We start from the raw sequence: 20,591 nt of genomic DNA, 5'->3' as shown, positions 1-20,591 counted from the left end.
TCATGAATACATAAAATCTTTTTTTAAAAAAAAGCCATTTGATTAAATATGCAGCTTTCAAAATAATGCTGATAAAATCAAAGTAACATGAAAGACATTATACTTTGGAGACATTACTGGACCTTTCTGAGGCTTAACTGCCTCTTCTGTAAGACGAAGATAACACATATCACACGATAGTTGTGATTATTAAATAAGACAATGTGAATAAGACAGCCAGCAAAGTGACTGGCACGTGGTAGGGACGTAATAAATGATGGGTATTATTTATGTTACAGCTACATATAAAAAGCAGAAAGCTGGATGTGTGTTGTGATTTCTTCTAGTAAGAATTAGGTCTATAGATTAGACAAGGCAGAAAAAGAACACAAAACAATGGCTGTTTTAGGATAATGGAATCATGGGTTAATGTTCATCTCTTTTAAAAGTCTCATTTATTTGTACAACACACGATTTGGAATGGCTCCATGGCATGCAATCTAGAGATGAGTGAAAATAATTAGCAATTTCTCCCAAGTTTTTCTTCTACGTTTTGTTTGATTCTACCCTTTTCTCCAGTGAAAGAGAATATACGCCTTCCCCACCCCTTCCCCTCCCAGGGAGTGGGGGAGGGAGTAAAAACGTCCAATATTTTACAGGTACCCTACAAGTTAGGGACGATTCCACCCAGATACCTCTAACTAATGTCATGGGATTTTAAAGGGCAATATTCAAATGTGACTCGAACATAAAGATCTCTCTCTCTCGTCTCTGAAAGCGATGCTTCTGTCCTCATTGAATTAGGGGACTTCGGCCCTTGGTACAAGTTAATCTGTCAAGTAGCTGCAGCCTCCTTATCAGACAGAGTCACTGTCCTTGAAGAAATGGACTGAATCACCTATTCCCAGATGAAAACAGCTTTAACCTGAAATTTCTCTGTGGCCCGTTGAGTGAACAGGGCTCCCCGAAACTGAGGCACCCTCCTGAAATCCCAGAGGCACTGGCGATGTGGCTTATTTTCCCTTCAGGTATTTGTGAATATGAAATAGGTATTAGTGCACATAAACATACTTCATGAGTGGAAAACAATTACCATCATGCAGAGGATTATTCTTGATGTAGTAAAATTAATCACCATATTTCTACCTTCCACAGGAGCTGATCACTGGCTATACTGCCTCTATGATTTAAGCAATTTTGGGGGTACATCTGAAATTCCCTCCAAACAAAAAGTGGAAAGCAAAAAAGAGAGGAAGTCATCCCCAGCTACCCCGTATTCTCACCACTCGCCAACATCCAAATGCTGGAATGTTTCCTACCTCTTCTGCTGTCGTACTGCAACTTTTCTAATTCTTAAAATGAATGAGGAGACAGCACTGCTATAGGAGAGGTTAGGAGTGTGACCAGTGTGGTTGCTGAGGTTCTCGGGCCTGTGGGTGTGAGGCCCTGGATGTGACCGTCCCGCCACAAAAAAAGCCCCCGTGGGTCCTGGGCTGACTTGACCCCGGGAGGAGTGTGCCCTGGGATGGAGGAAGCAGTCCTGCCCAGTGACGTGTACTAAACCCAGGCGTGTGTCCAAGGAGGAGGTCGCTGTGACCTAGGACAAATACAAGGCTATGAAGAAGTGAAGGGGTAAGCAGAGCCTCCCTATCTCACCACACAGCCCCCACTCCCCAAATGCGTTGTTTAGATTCTAAACACAGCCCTGAACTTAGTGTCTTCCTCCACAAAACTGGTTTGTCCTCTGCTCTTTCCTGGTGCTGCTTCGTCCTTAGCGACTTGAGCAAACATCAGAGGGACACTGGCTGTGTTTCTTGTCCCCCCACATCTAAGCAGTCCCCGGGGCCCCTGGTAATAACTTCTTCAGCTTTCTTTACCCTCCTCTATCTTCACAGCTGGTACCACGTTCAGGGCCAAGTTCAGGGAACTTGACTGCTGCCTCTGTCCCCTGCCCGGTACCTCTCCTGCCCACTGTCCAGGCAAAGGTCAGAGGGGTTCTCCTAAAACACACGTCTGATCACGCAGCTTCTCAGGCATCCCCTTTCCTTGTGGGCTTAGCACTGTCAAAGTGAAACCTGAGCAGGATGGCAGAAGGGGTCTGACCCGCTTCTTTCTAGTTTCATCTCTTGCGTTCATTCCAGACACCCAGCTGCGAACTTAGTTCAAGACTCCCCTCCTCGGGGATCCCTGGGTGACTCAGCGGTTTAGTGCCTGCCTTCAGCCCAGGGTGTGATCCTAAAGTCCCAGGATCGAGTTTCATGTTGGGCTCCCTGCATGGAGCCTGCTCTCCCTCTGCCTGTGTCTCTGTCTCTATGTGTCTCTCATGAATAAATAAACAAAATCTTAAAAAAAAAAAAAAAAAAGACTCCCCTTCTCGGAGCAGGTTTTCCTGGAGGCAGTGGCTACATACCCTCCCTGGAACCCAATGCATTGTGCAGACGTCTGCCTTAGCTTCTACAGTCTTTGGGGAATTTGCTTCTTTGAATATGTATCTACGTGCTCCACTGGATCAGAGTCCCCACACCAACAGAGCCCATTTGCCTGGACCAGAGTTGGAGATTTACATGTATTATCCCATCATGAGAGGGTTAGTAACATCTCCAGGGTCACAGAGCGAATGAGCGGTAACACTGGGATCTGAATGTAGTTCTGTGTGAAGAGCCCAAACACTCTACTGCTAATTGCCTGGTCTCTTTGTCTATCCCTAGAGTATAACACAGTGAATGGTTCATAATCTGTGCTTGAAGAATCTTCAATGAATATTTCACATACAACAGTTATCAGGCACAGCTTTTTTCAGAATGTTCTGATTGAGCAGCAGTGAACACACACAGTGTTCTGTATACAGACAGTGAAAAATGCTAAGAGATAAAGCAATGCTTTCTGTTTTCTCAATCAAACTCCTCATTCCTCATGCCTAGTCACATTCAATCCAGGCGAAGTCACAGCAGAAAGAAGAGAAGATGAGCAGAGCATGCTTTATGTAGTCTAGCGCGACCCAAACGTTAGTGCTGAGTATCTTTCCCTGGCAGATGGGAAAAAGTGTGGTATAGAGCCAGGAACACAGACTTTGAGATCAGACATTACTGGGTTTGAACTCCAGTACTATCGTTCACAAGCTGGGTGACCTTACTAGGCTATGTGACTTCATCTCAAACAGAGAATGGGAACGACTTTGCAAGGCTGTCCGAAGCACTACAAGGTGTCATGTGCACTTAGTATGCATTTCGCAGTCCCTTCTTCTTCCCTCAATGATAACCACGACAAGAGAGAAAATCTTTAAAGGAAAAAACCCCTTATTCATAAAGGGAGGCCTTCCAAGGTTTCCAAGTATTTGTAGAACCCAGTAACACGTATGCTCTCTTAACTTTAATCATCTTAGGATGCTCCATTAGAGCATTATCAAAATCAAGCTCCATTACAACATTTCAGATCTCTTGCTTACGTCCAGACAAAAATGTTTATACTGGCTGGTCAGAAATCACTGTCAACAAAGTACAGCAAGTTAGTACAGAATAGTATCAATCTAAAAGCACCAGGCCACTCTGTAAGGGAACCTTTCCATTATTCCAAGCAAATCATTTTGCTTGCATTTAAGAGAGAAGCAGCATGGTCTAACCCTTATGGCAAGAGGAATGGATTGAAACTCTGGGGTCCTGGCCTTGCCATTTTAAAGGTGACCTTAGTAAGTTTTTTTTAAAAAATTAATATTCATTTATTCAACAAATATTTACTGAGTGTCTGTAAGAGCCCTTTTCTTGTGACATTTATATTCAAATGGAGAAAGAAAGACATCATATAATGGACAGGAAGAGAGAAGTTTAGCAATAGTGAGGATTACAAGAAAACTAAAGAGGGTCTGATATAGACTGTGACTAGGGGCCTACTTTAGGATGCATTTTAGAAATGGTGACATTTAAGCTAAAATTAGAGAAAGTAACTTCTTCTTTCTGGACATCACGTCCTTTCCTATAAAATGTGACCATGGAACGAACTGGCATGCTTTTGAAAGTTTCCTCTGGTTCCAGGAATTGGTTTCCATAGCTATTAAAGATATATTACATGTACGGATAATTTAAATGTGTGGGATATGCGTGTGTGGGCACATATATTTTTAACATTAAATATTATCCTATACTTGATTAAGAAATCATTTACGGCAGTGAGTCTTAGCTTTGAAGACATTTAAGGTAAAAACAAATTCTTTGTTAAGAAACTAAATCTAAGTTGGCGTACTAAATTTAGGTTGGTGTACTAAACTAAACCTGTTCTTCTGTTCACTGCCTGAGATCTGATACATTGTGTATTTTATTAATGTTCTGGTAAATGAAGCCAGACTGGCCGCTGATCAGAAGAGTTAAAATGTCCTTGCGTGTTTCAAAGTAGGCAAAATGCATGAATTTGTAATAAGATTATAACTTTTCTTAAACTGGGGTGCCTGTCTGGGTAGCTCAGTTGGTTAAGAGTCCAACTCTTGATCTCAACTCAGGTCTTGATCTCAGGGTAAGTTTGAGCCATGCGTGGGCTCCATACTGGGCGTGGAGTCTACTTTAAAAAAGTTCTCTTAAATTAATTTTTTCTGGTGATCACTTGCAACCACAAATCCAGACAGAATGAAATTTAAAGGGTGCAACTCTAAACCACATGTCCTTTTATATAAGAGGAGGAAAAACAATAAAGCGAAGGGGTATGTGATTTTTTGAGGAAAGATCAGTATTTTGGCCCGTATTTTTCATGCACCAGTTGACTAGAAAATTACAAAACCTGAAAAACTCAGATAAATTGTATCAAGGGAATGAATACCATACATTCATCCCTTCTCCCCCTCCCCCCATAGCTCATCTCCCTCCCTTTTCCCTTGTCCTCCATGCCAGAGTACTTTTCTGGAATGGGCAGAAAGGCCTCTCAAGCTGTTGAAAAATGAGGGTCTCTGAATTTTTAATTCTGTTAACTAATCATGAGAAAACTAGAATAGAAATTGCTGTCTCTCTGAGAACCAGTGAGGTAGCAGGCTCCACAGATTCTGTGTTTAATTTTGCAGAAGCTGGCTGGTTTCCCAGCAACACACTGATTTGTGGGGCCACTACTTTGGGCACCTCGAGGATAATTAAATATTAAGTCCCTCTTTGATGTATGCAAAGTCTGCCTAAGAGGATTACCAGCCACAGCAAAGGTAGCAGTCCTACATTTTCTGGTAATTGAACATTGCAATATCATTATCTATTCTTATCTTTGCTCTGTAAGAATCTGTCTCTACCCTTAATATTACCTTTGAGAATGAAGAAAGCGATAGGGAACAAAGAACATGTGAGCCGGTGCAATCAACATTTCGGGGTCTTCTAGGAGTTTTGGATAGAGATGAGGAAGACCTCAGTGTTTGTGGGAAGAAATGACAATGAGCTCCATCTCCTCCAGTTCTGGAATCTTCTCTGAGGCAATAAAGCAACAGAGGAGGAAGGGTGGCCAAGACCTATGCTTACAAAGGATTTGTCCATCAGGCCTTGATCTTTCTAATGCTCCAGTGAAAGGTAACACAGGTTTTTAAAAACAATAATGGAGAGACGTCAAACATAAACCCTGGGCACCATTCTGTAACATTCTAGAAGTTGCTGCTATTTCCGCTGTAAGCCACACGTTTTCTGTGTTCATTTTCCATGTAGCAAACAGTTATTTACAATTATAGGCAGAGTTTCCTGACCAAAGTCACTTGCTCTCTGAAACAGACTTGAATCAGCAATGCCAGGCTGACACAGAATACTTGCTTTTTACGGGAGGAGGAGACACTCATGGACTTAATTTATTTGGGAAGAGACTACAGATGAATGGCATAATTAAGCCACAGGGTAGTTTCTGAATTTCTACACACAGACTTTGAAGGAGAAAAGCCAGGCTGTGCTCAGTGAAACAGTCCAGTCAGTTCAGAAAAGTACATGGGAAAGGAATCTTAACAAAGGCTAAGCTCCCTTAGATCATATTTTTGGAAAATGTTTCACTATGAAGAAATTAAAATCTCAGAAGTATCTAGAAATCACTGGAATCCTATAAAAGTTGAAACATGTTCTTTGGGTATATGGAAAGCTAAGGAAAACTTAAAAGAAGAAATAGTGGTTATACTCCTACTATTGCAGAAGCATTTTGCTCCAAATATCAAAGTGTCTGTTCTACTCTCTAAATATGACAAAGAAGATGGATGTTTTCCCCTTTCCCTGGTCTCCACGTTGTTTTGTAATATTGTTGGTATATGAATCTGACAGGACATGAAGCGAGGCTCCAAACAGAAACTGGCCTCGTTGTCCCACCAGGCTCTGGCCATTAAGGAAGAGGAAACCGAGCAAGGTTGAGAACCTGTAACCTTGAGATTCTGTCAGAACAGCACCTAGTGGTAGGGATGTTCGTTTATTTTGGAATGAGTCATAATCCAAAATTCCACATGGCAAAAATAACACAACCTAATTCTGAGCCTTCCTCTAAGATACTATATGAACCTTCCTGTTAGCATTCCTCTAAGATCAACTACACCAGAGACCTGGAATATTTTTATTGTCTATTGCATTTGTGTTCACAGACTGTTCTTTAAAAAGACTATTAGTGACTTCTTAATGTAATTCAAGGCTGAATGTTGAGACTAAATATGTTGGTAAGGTCATGGGGCTTCAGAAAGAGTATTATTCAGATAACAGTGACTTTTCATATAATCCATTTCAGCAATTTGGCCAGATTAGAGAATCTCTGGTAAGTCCATCTTTTCTGCATCTCAAATTCTCTAACTCCAAAGAGTAGATAATAGTATTTACCCCTTTCTCTCACATAGGGTAATAAGAATATGTAAGATAATAATTATGAAGATGTTCTGAGATGAGTCTCAAGATATTCTTAACACTGGATTCATTAAAAAAAAAGAAATTTATAGTTCTTTCAATGTAGTAATAAGGACATAAATATTAATTATAAAGCAAAGCTTTAAAATTAGAAGGTAAATTGAGGTGTAGTCAGACTTCCAGGAAACTCTTGCAGAGTAGATTATGTGGGAAGTCTTATTTTACTGGCATATGGCCTACTCTGCAGGCTAATGCACTTCACTGAGATTACTGATCCTTACATCCTATGTCTTTAGGATGCATCAATTTAGAGTTTGAGCCAAACTTCGATGGCCACCATATTTCTTTGATTTAGGAATCAGAATTCCCATTTACTCAATCAACAAATATTTGAGCTCAGAGTATGTACATAACACACTTAGGGGAATTCAAAAGACACATCCTCCAGGACTTCTGAGTTTCTACAGTAGTGGGGAGACAAGACTTTAATAGTAGTAATGATAATGATAATGATACATAATTAAAGCTCAAATGTGTGGAATTCAAAGTTGAGTTTGAAATGGACATGGAAGGTTCCAGAGAGATGACGGACTGAGTGAGTCTTGAAGGATGGGATAGAGAAACAGATCCTGTGTGTGTGCTACATCATCGATCTAGATACAGAAGTGAGAGGAGGGCACCTGTCTGCCTGGGAAGAGTATGAAAAAAATGAATTAGCTAAACAGCATACTGAATTTCCATTTCCATCCGCATTTCCCCAAGGACAGAGAGAGCTGCGATAATTAACTGATACTGTGAAGAATCCGGACTATATCCTATGAAGAGAAAAATGATACACACATGTGAGGGGAATGAGATATAACCTCCAGTGCACATACACATTCAAACATATGGACAAATCCGAAGCAATTCTGTTGTACATATTTAACTACTAAACAGCTGGATTGAAGAACATAGTGGAAAGCTTGCATTACCAAGCTGATTATTCACTGGAGGGTAGTTTAAAGTAATAAGGAAATAACCTCCAATTATTTTTAATAGGGAAAATATTCAGTAACCGGTCGGATGCTCCCTTACCTGTCTCTGGGGCCAAGTGGCTTTGAGAATGGCTTCTGTTCTAAAGAACACAAGGAGCTTGCCATCCTCCTCCGTCAGGTTAAATGACTGTCCCAAAATCTGCAGCACCTGAATTCGGGGTGTCACGGGCCAGGAGTCATCAGCACAGAAAGGGCGCAGCCACTCTAGCAGGTCCTCAGAGGAAACCAGCTCTTCTCTGAAGGGCAAGATCAAAGGTTAAATAAACAGGAACTTTTCTTTTTTAAATTTCAGTAATCAAATGTAACCCAAAGACTTGTTTGTTGGGTGATTAATTTTTTTTTCCTTTTGAGAAGAAAAATTTAGGTTTTAAATGGCTTAAGACAATCCTATCAGATATTTAAAAACTATGTAAAATGAATATAATTTTTACACAGTATCATACTGAGTTACATAAAGCAGATGAAAAATAATTACTATATCCTTAGCTACTCTCTATGTCTTATGCAAAGTTTAATAAGAAGTACAGTTTACTTCTGTTTATGATATACAGAGAGCCAGGCATCATTATCATTCTAAGTTTTATATAAACTACTACTAGTTGACAATAACTACACAAAGTAGATATTATAATTTCCATTTTATTTAAACTTTTTTTCAGTTGTAGACATAACTAACATATAATATTGTGAAGTTTAAGTGCATAACTTTTTTTTTTTAAGATTTTATTTATTCATTCATAGAGACACAGAGAGAGAGAGAGAGGCAGAGACACAGGCAGAGGGAGAAGCAGGCTCCATGCAGGGAGCCGGATGTGGGACTCAATCCCGGGTCTCCAGGATCACACCCCGGGCTGCAAGCGGTGCTAAACCACTAAGCCACCAGGGTTGCCCTAAGTGCATAACTTAATGATTTGATATATGTACATATTGTGGAATGGTTACCAAGAAGTTTAGTTCACATTCATTACCCAACAATTTTTTTCTTGAGATTAGAATTTTTAAGATCTACTCTCTTAGTATTCTTCAAATATATAATATTGGTAACTACAATCCTTACACTGTGCATGTAAATTCCTTTTTATAGATGAGGAAATAGGCTTCAAGGAAGGGATACGATATGCTCACAGACATGTAGAATAGTGCAATACAACCCCAAAGTCCATGTTCTTTCTACCACTTTTCTCTCTGGTAGAATTTCAATAAGGGATTAGAGCATCAGGTTTCATACTACCCTAAGGATAAAATATGAATGCATGGTTACTAAAGAATTGTGAAGGAACTATTTGCACAACTTTCTATCTAACACTAGAATCTCTCCTCTCTTGTAATCCCAAATGGACCATCTCAGGAAAATAACTGGTTTGATGATGATGTCAATGAATTACTATTGATTACTGTTAAGAGGTCTCATATAGATACCTCACTTGCACAAGGCCCCAGAAAGCAGTGCTAAAGCACAAATCATATAGGTTTTGCTGTAATCACATCCTCATGAGGCTTCCAGCAATAAATTCCAGCAATAACTCACCTACACCAAGTCTCAAATTCTACAACCTAACAGGACCAAAGGAAATCTTTAAAAATTTGACAATTACCACTGAATGTTTCTGTTAGTACACATTCTGTAATACACTTGTCAATACAGTTTCATGGAAATTCAAATTAAAAAGACAATTCATGGGATCCCTGGGTGGCGCAGCGGTTTGGCGCCTGCCTTTGGCCCAGGGCGCGATCCTGGAGACCCGGGATCGAATCCCACGTTGGGCTCCCGGTGCATGGAGCCTGCTTCTCCCTCTGCCTATGTCTCTGCCTCTCTCTCTCTCTGTGTGACTATCATAAATAAATTAAAAAAAATTTAAAAAAAAAATAAAAAGACAATTCATTACTTGTATTTAGGAATTAAATAAATTATTAAATGCCATAGATAATAGGCTTAAGCATTTTCTAAATTAGGAAATCACTTGTTAGCTTTACCTATGTGTGTCTTTGATATGTATCAAAACTGGCAAAAGTGGGGTGCAAGAAAAGTAGACTGCCACTGATATTTCAGTGTGGAAATCTAAAATAAGCAGAAATCATCATGTAGTGGAAAAGTATTTGGGGGGAATGTGATGGAACTGTGAACCCTGGCCCCATCATGTGCTAACAACTCCAGATAAAAATCATGAATGTCATCATTCCCAATTTATAGTAAGTAGACATAGGTCCTGAGAATGTGTCTCTTGGAGTCTTTGAAACCAAGAAAAGTATATAAAGTACTCAGCCACAGTACATAGCACAGAGGAATTACTTAATAAATGATACACCATTGTCTGCATAATGATCATTAGGATTATCACCGGTATTCTCAAAGCACAAGTTTGTGCTTGATACAGAGATGATAATTATAGGATTCCTGCCTTCAAAAAGTAACGGTACAGAAAAATTTTAAAAGTGACTATTATTTAAATTACTAATGTATGTAAATATGAACAATCATTTTGGAGGAAGAGTGAGTAGAATCAGGGAAGGCTTCACAGAGGACGTGGCATTTGAATAGGATCATAAAGGACAAATGGGATGTATGTAAATGGAAAGGTGGAAAAATAGGATCCAGATAAAGAGAAGAGCAAGGAAAAAAAACAAACCAAAAAACCAAGGATTTCAAAGGACAGAGCATGTTCAGGGAGAGACTAAAGCACAGACATCTAGGTGGTAGATAAGAAGATGGAACCAGGGTAGCTAGCAGATTCCTCACCTGGATGGCCAAGAGCACGCACCCAAGGCTGCAAAGGCAGTGCAGCTTATTGCTTGGAAAGCACGGGCTCTGCAGCTGTCAGACCCGGAGTCAGCTCCCAGATTTACCTCTTCCTAACAATGTGACGTTGACCAAGAAGCCACCTAATGGTTCTGAGCCCCAGTTCCTCATGTGTAAATTGGAGATGGGTATCACTCCCTTACTCATGAAGCTTTTGAGAATTAAACAAACACATAAATAAACTTAAAGCACATAGTACATTAACAGACATACAACTAAGTGCTTCAATTAGTAACCACCATTATTATTGAGGACGTTTGATCTTCGTATGGAACGAGAATATGGGGGATTTCTGAGCACTGAAATATCATAATCGTGTTAAGTGATCAGAGAAGCATACAGGCTGCGGCAGGTTCAGGCCCTTTTTGGTGAAGGCTACAGGGGTCCAATTAGGTATAATTCAGGAAAAAAGGAGTTTAAAGCACATTTTTGGCCTGGAGTTCAAAGCAATTTCACATAATATGAAACTGATTTTTTGACCCTGTCACCCAGGTGCCAAGTAGGGAGCAGGTAAAATGAGCCAGAAGGGGCAGAAGCTGGAGTCTCATGAGGAGCAGCTGGTAGTATAATGATTACCCAAGACCTGAATGTGGTGAAAAAGAATGAAAACACTAACTCATGGAAGTTACTAGGAGCTATGAATTACATCACTTCATGTATTTCATCCCTCCTCTCTTTCATGTATTCTATTATCATCTCCAATCTGCAGATGAGAAAACAGCCACAAAGAGATCTAGTGTTCAAGGTCACAAAGTAAGGAGAAGAGCCAGTTTTTGAACTTGGGTGATCTTAATGCCTTATCAGTAACTTCACAGTGCTACCAAACCAAAGCAAACCAAACCAAACCAAACCAAACCAAACCAAACAAAACCAGGGCATGTTCTAGAACACTGTGGCAGCAGATTATAATTATTCAGATACTCATGTGATATAGAAGATTATGTTTTCCAAGTCATTACACAGAGTTAGATTCCATTTACATTTGAGTTTATTGTACAGTTGATAACATGACATTTTGGGGGCGTCTGCTCTAACTTCTGGTTGATACTTTAAACTCATAATAAAATTAGGAAAACTCACTCCCAGAGTAGAAGTGCTATGTTCTGGAAGAACTATGTTCTAGGCAAGCTTCTATGTTCTCCACAGAGCCATGTGAATACTGGTGTTTAGTAAGACAACACAGAAATAAAAGGCAGCTCTGTGGGAAAAGCTAGCCAAGGATATTGCCTAGATACCATCTCCTAAATATTCCAGCTGCAAAATGGTTAACATTTCCACTTCAATCTGAGTTTTTAAAATCCATAGCCACTCTCAGGACCCATCAAAAACACATGCATACACATACACAGAGACAGAGAAAGAACAGAAATTTTGATAAAGGAGCAACAAACTGGCAAATCAAGGGGAAGAATACACAAGTATTCTTTTTTCTATCCTTGCAACATTTCTGTGGGTTTGAAATTTTTGAGGTAAATAGGTGGATGAAAAATGACCAGTTATGACTTTTATAATGTGAAAAAACATAATGGGAAGAAGGAAAGTTATTCCATTTATATAGTATTTTATGAAGGCAAGGAGAGATTTTATGAGCTTAGGAATAAAAAGAACATTATTTCTAAACATTTTTACTTTATTATAAAATTATATAAATTGTTTTTAAAAAGTTATAAGACAGATAAAAGAAAAAAATCACTCACAGTTTCACTGCAAATAGCCATTTTCTACCTTTTTCTCCTTAATGAGGATTTTCTGGGGAGGAGGTTATTATACTGCACAGAGTAACCTACTATACTGTTTTAAAAAAAATTAACTACTAAAGGAAACACAGATTCACACAACTGGTTTTGGCCCAAAAGATAAGGAGCCCTATGAAATAGCTCTATTAACAAAGAACAGCAGCAGCAATAACACCAAAAATATGTTCAATAAATGGTTAATTTAAAAAAAGTGATGTTCTATTATGTAATGTAGCACAAGAGGATATTCACAAAAGGAATGGAAGAGAAATGTTAGCCAAACAAAAGCAATTACTGTATCAGAGTAAAAAGACAGATAGTGAGAACATTAATAAGCTAATCCTTGGTAAAAGAATTTTCGGATTATACCTGGCATATTCATACAAAGACAACTAAACCTTGAACTTAAATGGTTAAGGTTCCTCAAAAGAGATGGTAAGTGCTTTATATAATCATGATGCACTGAAATAAAATTATTATTCTTATTTGGGAACGGGTAAAGGAAAGACTGCATTCCAACAAGACGAACACAGACCACTGTGATTTCTTATAAACATAAATGTCACAGAATGTGAATGTCTGAAGGGAACAGAAGGTCACTTAGTCATATCTTCTATATGGAAATGACAAACTGGCAGCCGAATTTCTGTGTTGGCTTGTATGGCATATGCCAATGTATCAAAATTCAAAATTTTTACAGGAAATCAAGATTTCCCAGCTCCTCTAATTCCTCCCCCAGTTTTACGGAGATATAACTGACATACAGCACTGTATAAACTTACGGTATAGAGCATAATGACTTGACCTACATGTATAGTGAAATGATTCCACAGTAAGTTTAGCTAACATCCATCAACTCGTTTAGACTTAAAAAAAAAAAAAAAAAACAGAAAAAAAACAAAAAAAAAACCTTTTCCCTTGTGATCTCTGCACTCATCCTCTTTAAAAGCTGGGTAAAAAAGGACACACTGGCAATTCTTTCCTTTAGACAAGGCCTGTGTGAGCTCTTGTTCCCCTCTGCCTCCACTACCTTCTACTTCTCCCTAAGCCCAGACCACCTTGCTCATTTGCGTTACTGGCATGGCTTCAGTGGGAAATGAGTGTGTAAACTCTGATGTATAAAATCCTAGGCAAGATTAAGAAGGGAGCTAGGACGGGAAGCAAGTAAATGTAAGTGAGCGGACAGTGAGAGACCCCAATATCCATGTTCTACGTAGATCCCTCAACGCAAGTAACTGATCCAAACACCACAAACGCTTTCCTCACCACCTACAGAGCTGGGTGGAGGGGACCTTCCCCTGCGTAGTATCTATTTATTACCTTCCATGAAATAACTGGGGCACACCTGGCCAGGAATAAGAGAATTGCAAATAAAGGAACTCAAAATATGCTAATGGTCTTGTAGTACAGTAAAAAGTGTGACTTTCTGCAAATAATTAACATAATCAAATTCTATCAAAAGAAAAGTTCCTACAAAGGAAATAATTTTGATGTACACAAAATTCCGATCTCAAGTCTTAACTTTTTGGCAAATACTAATAATCATCTCTCTGTGGCTGTTGTCAAATGTATGCCAATCCAGAATCTCTTCTGGATTTATCAAAAAGAGCCTGGGTACATCTCACTAAAATGAGGAAAAATGACAACTATTATAATAAATATGGCCTGAGGTGGCCCTGAGAAATACTGCAGTAGCAGAGTGGCTTGGCCATCCTAATGGTGACCATGGCTGTTAGCAGGGCTCAGTACAACAGAACACAATCCTCGTGCACTGTGGGCACTCAGACAACATCTGATGATTTATTTTGCCCCACAGAGCATGAAGACAAAGGAAATCAGATTCAATTTGCTTTGGTGGGCTTTCTTTTCTTTTTCTGTACTTTAAAAATACTGTGAAATCCCTAGGCATTACCAAAGAGCTCAATGAAGTCTGAATGATCTGATGCTGTTCAATATACATAAGCCTTCAGATAGCTGAAGCTGGACTGTGATTAAGTAGCAATTTGCACAAACAAAAACTTCTAAAATACTCAATAGTTTTGAAGGAAATCTTTCTTCCTTTTTGAAGAGTGCACAGAATTCCTCATTAATATCTGTTCTGCATGGATTTATTTCTGTACATCCTTTTGAGAAATCACTAATGTACTGGTTTGCACTGTATATCATTCCTGTTAGGAGGTGTCTAAAGGTACATGAAGCAGGGGTGGACGGGGGACGTGTAGAAAAGGACATGAGGCCAAAGCATGGGGAAGGAGATGCAAGAGGCGGGAAAGCAGTGGGAAGTGATGCCCGAAGACCTCACTACTTCAAGTGTAGTCCATGGACTACGTAGCACTCGGGAGCTGATTACAAAAGCAGGATTTCAGGTCCCACCCAGAGCTACTTGAGTAAAATCTGTATTTTAAGAAGACCCCCAGGCAATTCCCGTGCACAGTGGCATTTGTGGAGTGCTACCTTCCTGTCCATTGCAGGCTCTTTAATGTCAGAAGCAGATGAGATCTGGTGAGAGAAAATTCACAGCATGTTCTTATCTGGCTGACCCGGACACACATTATAAAACCTGTCTGGGCATCATTTCCTAATTTGAAATGGAGGCAATAATAACACCATAAGAGGGCTGTTGTGAGGATTAAGTGGGTTGCTGAACAGCCACTTCAAAGGTCTCGGCACTAAGTCATAGATATTCATTACTTTTGTGTTTCTAAATGCATATTTTCTTAGTTCCAGGTTTAACAAGTGTATTGTTTTAGAAAATTATTATTTTAGCTATTGAATGTTTTTCAACCTTTTTTTCTTAAGCAATCTAATCAAAACACAGACAGGAAATTTAGGTATTCTTATAATATGTTATAGACATACATAAATCATGGGAGAAAACACACTCATAAAGTTAAATTTATGTGCACGAGCTTCTCAACACTTAATTACCTTAATCTCATCTTTAATCGTACATGGTGTATAAGATTTTTTCCACTACTTCAAATCTTTACAATACTTAGCCCTGATGGCCGGAGGCAAGAATGTGGTTACACTAGAAAGGCAGCCTGTCTGTCCAGACATGGTACTGGTGACCTGTCTGGGTGCTGTGGTTGTGTGCGGCTGACAGCAGAGGTAGAAGAGGAGGGACGGGGGGCTTTATGAATGGTCAGAAGCTGCAGCTCAAAGGTAGATCATACTTGTACGAATATAAAAAAATCAAAGGAGGAGGCACCTGAGTGACTCAGTTGCTAAGCATCTGCTTTTGGCTCAGGTCACGATCTAGAGTCCTGGGATGGAGCCTGGGTTGGGCTCCCTGCTCTGCAGGCAAGTCTGCTTCTCCCTCTCTCTCTGCCCCTCCCACCCCTCTGAAACAAAATCTTAAAAAGAAAAAAGTGAAAGGAGGCCATGCTGATAATGACATAAACTCTAAAAATTAGGTGCAAAACCAAACACTTGGTGGTAGCCATGAATACACCCACTCAACTTCCTACTTTTCCATGCAGTTTCCCTGCCAGGACCACTATGGGTTGATGGAGGCCTAACCTAAGAGCGTGTCAATGTGTGTGATAGTGGACAGTGTGCGCCAAGATAGGGGATTTACTATCCAAATAGATGCCATGGAAGGGAGTGGATGGTGAAGTTTTGAGGTTGGCACTGAGGGAGGCTGGGTATGTCCCCAAAGGTGAGGGTGACACACAGGCCTAGCGTGGCCTCCTGGAGGTTAGGTAGTCCTATCAGGCCGTGTAATGAGTGACTGAGAGGGTTTACTTTCAAAGGGTCTGAATCCCATGTCATTCCAAAGACCCCACTGGGGGCTACCTGGGAAGGAGAGTGATGCCCCTATGGGATCTGCCACACATAGTTTTGGGAAGAGAAATGGAAGCCAAGGATTTACGTATAACTGTGTTGGATTCAAAAAAGACTTGCCAGAAATGAAAGTTATGATGTCGACTTTCTTCCTTTTCTTTTGAAAGAAAGAAAGAAAGAAAGAAAGAAAGAAAGAAAGAAAGAAAGAGAAAAGTTCACTGAAGTTTCTCTGTTAAGAAGACTTATGCTGTGTCTCTAGAATAAAAAGTACGATCTTGCTCTGTTTCTCCATTCCCCAATGTTACTCAGCAATTAGAAACGACAAATACCCACCATTTGCTTCAACGTGGATGGAACTGGAGGGTATTATGCTGAGTGAAATAAGTCAGTCGGAGAAGGACAAACAGTGTATGTTCTCATTCATTTGGGGAATATGAATAATAGTGAAAGGGAATATAAAGGAAGGGAGAAGAAATGTTGGGAAATATCAGGAAGGGAGACAGAACATAAAGACTCCTAACTCGGGGAAACGAACTAGGGGTGGTGGAGGGGGAGGAGGGCGGGTGTTGGAGGGGAATGGGTGACGGGCACTGAGGTGGACACTTGACGGGATGAGCACTGGGTGTTTTTCTGTATGTTGGTAAATTGAACACCAATAAAAATTAATTAAAAAAAAAAAAAAAAAAGAAAACAAAGCTTAAAAAAAAAGTCTGTATGTAAGAAACCCAGGTTGGATTCATCTGTATATTTGGCTGGAAATTCACTAAGAAGAATACTGCCCTGTAATCTTTTTGAGATGTCTCCACTGGAAGGAGCTTACTGCCTATCCTGATCCTGTCATCCTATGACGCCTGAAAGCAGCTGTGCTCTGACAGCAGCTCACTGGGGAATGGCAGGCAGAGAAGCAGCTGATGGGCTCTGACCGGAATGGCAGATGCTGGCCGCAGCCCTGGAAGGTGGCTTGGGGTTCCCCATGCAGCGTCCCTGTCTGCTATGCTACCTGCTGCACCCACAGTGGTGCAGATGGCTTCCTCAGCCTGGGGTACCATTTCCCACCTCCTGCTCACAGACACACATTTCATAGACCAGGACCAATGTCGCCCATGCGAATCCTGACCTGACTTCCCAGACAGAATCAAGCGCTCCCTCCTCGCTCTCTGTACTGCACTCACCCTTCGGTAATATGGTAACTAGAACAACGGGAAGGCTTGGCTCCCCTGCAAGACTGAGCTGCTCCGGTGGGAGGCTACTTCTTCCTTGTATCTAACTCCTTGTGATGCAGCAACAGAGTATGGCCCACAGTAAACACATAGATCATTTCATTTCTCTTTCGAATAAGAGGTGTAATTTAGCTTCCTTACTACTTCAAGACCCCAAAGCAAAGGGGTTTAGAAAAATGGTGCAAGGCACGAGGCTAGGTAGAGGGCCCTCGCTGCAATGCTGTCCCATATTCACCGAGATGGCCGGTCCTAGTTTCCTCCACTCAAGTTTCGAGCACAAAGCAACACACAAAAATATGCTATACAGGCATCTGAGCGCTAAATTATGATTCAGAGCCTGGCTGGGATCCTGGCTCCATGTCCCAGGCCTATGACTCCCGGCAAGGCTTCCTCTAAAAACAGCAACAACATATACAACCATCAGAAATAATCATGAGGAAATCTACAAAGATAAATGGGAAGAGTTACAGTAGCAAGTATATAAGGCCATTCTGTGTTTACACATTGTGATTGAAGCTGTATAAAAATCTATCTGTATCTGCACAATAACTAGAAGGTAATATGCAAATGAAAACAATTATATTACTGAATGAACTATGGGGCATTTTCAAAAGTATTTTTTCATTATTATTATATCATATTTCCCATTTAAAAAAAGAAAACAGGGGTGCCTGGCTGGCTCAGTCGGTAGAGCATGTGACTCGATCTCAGGCTCATGTATTCCAGTCCTACACTGGGTGTAGTGATTATTTTTAAAAAATAAAATAGGTAAGAAAATTGGGGCAAGGCCTTACAGGGATGACATGGATATCAGACATATGAAAGATGTTAAGCTCTGGCAAACACAGAACCACCAACTTGTTGCTGTTCTTCCGATCACTACCACTGCACCCGAATGAAAAATTCTTTCTAAAAATGGCATTAGAGACACACACCCTCCAAGACTTATAAAGCCTGTATACTCATAGTCCTCGGGCAAGACAGACCTAACACACAGAAAGCTTTCAAAAAAGACAATACAAACATTCTAGAAAGTTTGCGGACTTAATCAGTCCAGCTAACCTCCTGAGGTGTGAATCCTTTCTCTCCTAAGGAAGCTCCAAGTAGTTCCCTCTTGGCCTCATGCAGAATGAGTTTAGAGGAGACCACGCTCTGCCCGGCAAACAAGGCTCTGGAGAGAAGGGAGTGACCGCCAGAGCTGACGGGGCAAGAGGACAGCTGCAGTAACCCCATGTCCAGATGCAGAGCCTCTTTAGTGACGCAGAAAGTCCTCAGCTCTTCCTTCCAGAATGCCTTGGCAGTTTCATAAACAGTGATGTTAAAGCGATTCGGAGATTCTGAGGAGTGTTACAAGGTGAGATACACACACCATGCTAGGCTTACCCCTTGTCCACGCTGGCATGGACGGCCGCAACAACACCTTCCAGGACCTGGAGGGGGTCCCCCGACCCACCGAGGTCAGCACTACCTCCACTGTGAAGGGAGAGAGAGAGGACTGATTCAGAACAGGGCTCGGCCTCAGAAAGCAGCGTGGTGTTCATGCTCACAAGCACCCTACTGGGTTCTGGCTGGAGAGGCTGCCAACGCATATCCTCTGCAAGTGCTAAGGATAGAGAAGTGAAACCTTTTCTGTCCTGAAGGAGCTCATAATCTAGTATATGCTGGTTTTCCTATCAAGAAAATAAAATCTACTTGCATTACGTCATTTAAAAAACATTCAATGAACATTAGATAGATGAGCTATTTTAAGCATTAAATATATTATCATCTATATTCTCCAGCTGGATTTAAAAAAAAATAATAAAACCCAAATATTTACGTGGTACTTACCAGGTCCAAGGCACTGCTGAGTGCTTTACACACATTCTACCATTTAGTTTCGAACAGTCTACAAGATAGGTACTATTATTATGCCCATTTTACAAATGTGTATGTCTAGGACTTAACTGGATTTTGAAAAAACAACAGGAGAAAAGAAGTTTTAGGTGAGTTTTCTGAATAATTTAAGTAATGTGATTTAAATCAACTGGTGGATTCAGTTCTTTATGTGCCTTTGTTATTTTATACCTACTAAATTTTACTAACTTTCTAAAAAGAAAATGCTACGGATGCTGTCAATAGCAATTTCTTTTCCTTTGAAAAGGTGGTAGCTGAACTCAAGTTCCCTTTCCTCCCACTGCAGAAAGATTTAATTCACATTTATTGAATGTCTTCTGTGTGCTAAGCATAACATTTATTAGGTAAGAACCAAGTCTTTACAAGTGGAACTGGGCACAGGGAAGAAGAGAGAAGTATAATTTATGTCAGAATTTTATAAATGTAAAAATATCACATCATATTTTAATTATTCATGACAATGTGTAATTTTTAGGAAATAAGCTAAATTCATCAAAGCACTCATTTTTCAAAATGTTTGTTTTGGTGAGGCTCATCTAAATCTTGATTCAAGGAACAGTAATAAGATAGCATAAATCAAAAGATGCAAATACAACCAACAAGTGTCTGTCATCCTCTGAAAGAGGAAAGTGGGTGGCTTTTACAGCCACCACCACCAAAACATAATAGGCTAATAATAGAATAAAGCGTTATTAATTTGACATTTGTTATTTCTTAAAAAATGTTATGATATTTTATTTCTCCTTCTCTCTCTCTCTCTTCAGAATTACCAGATACCGCAGATCATTAAGGTGAAAACTGTATGAGGCTGGGGTAATTAAACTGATAAAGGCTCATTTGATTTCAGTTCAGCTGTGGAAAACTGACATGCATTTAATCAAAAAGTTCCTCAAGAGCAATGCAGAATTACAAAGCAGGCTTAAAAGGAGAATACATTAAACACAACCAAATCTTGCAGCCTAATTGCATTATTCACAGAAAGCACTTGATGCCTCATTCTCTTTTGGAGCTTGGCTTTCCCCCTCGTCCCCAATCCTCCCATGAGGACACGGGCACACTGACAGAAAGCTAGTACTTCTCAGTTGTTGGTTCCACACCATTAACTGCAGGTAAATAAAACTCTAAGACACTTAACAGATGTCTAACTTCTTCAGTATATGATTAACCTTGCCTTGTGTATTTCAAGAAGAGCTTCTGGGCACCATTTTGCAGCCTCTACAAAGAAGTGGAAGTAGAAAAGGCAAGAGCAGAACATCCACCTGGGGTCCTATGATGTCCTGACATGCAGCTACCTCCCTCACAGGCCATTTTGGCCTTTCCCT

General features: G+C 40.2%; 1 protein-coding gene across 3 annotated transcripts in view; it reads right to left on the bottom strand.

Annotated features, from left to right (window-relative positions):
* NBAS (NBAS subunit of NRZ tethering complex) overlaps positions 1-20,591 on the bottom strand; it is a 316,983-nt gene that overhangs the window by 26,116 nt on the left and 270,276 nt on the right. For all 3 annotated transcript variants that reach the window (XM_072767683.1, XM_072767684.1, XM_072767686.1), the window contains exons 47-48: positions 18,757-18,846; positions 7,875-8,070 (exon numbers count right to left, since the gene is read on the bottom strand). In XM_072767683.1, the coding sequence (XP_072623784.1) occupies positions 7,875-8,070; positions 18,757-18,846 (286 nt within the window). The remainder of the gene's footprint in view (positions 1-7,874; positions 8,071-18,756; positions 18,847-20,591) is intronic.

Source organism: Vulpes vulpes, chromosome 8 (genome assembly GCF_048418805.1).
Source record: "Vulpes vulpes isolate BD-2025 chromosome 8, VulVul3, whole genome shotgun sequence".
Classification (NCBI taxonomy): domain Eukaryota; kingdom Metazoa; phylum Chordata; class Mammalia; order Carnivora; family Canidae; genus Vulpes; species Vulpes vulpes.
Note: the sequence above shows the minus strand (reverse complement) of the source record. Positions and strands in the feature narration are given on the sequence as shown.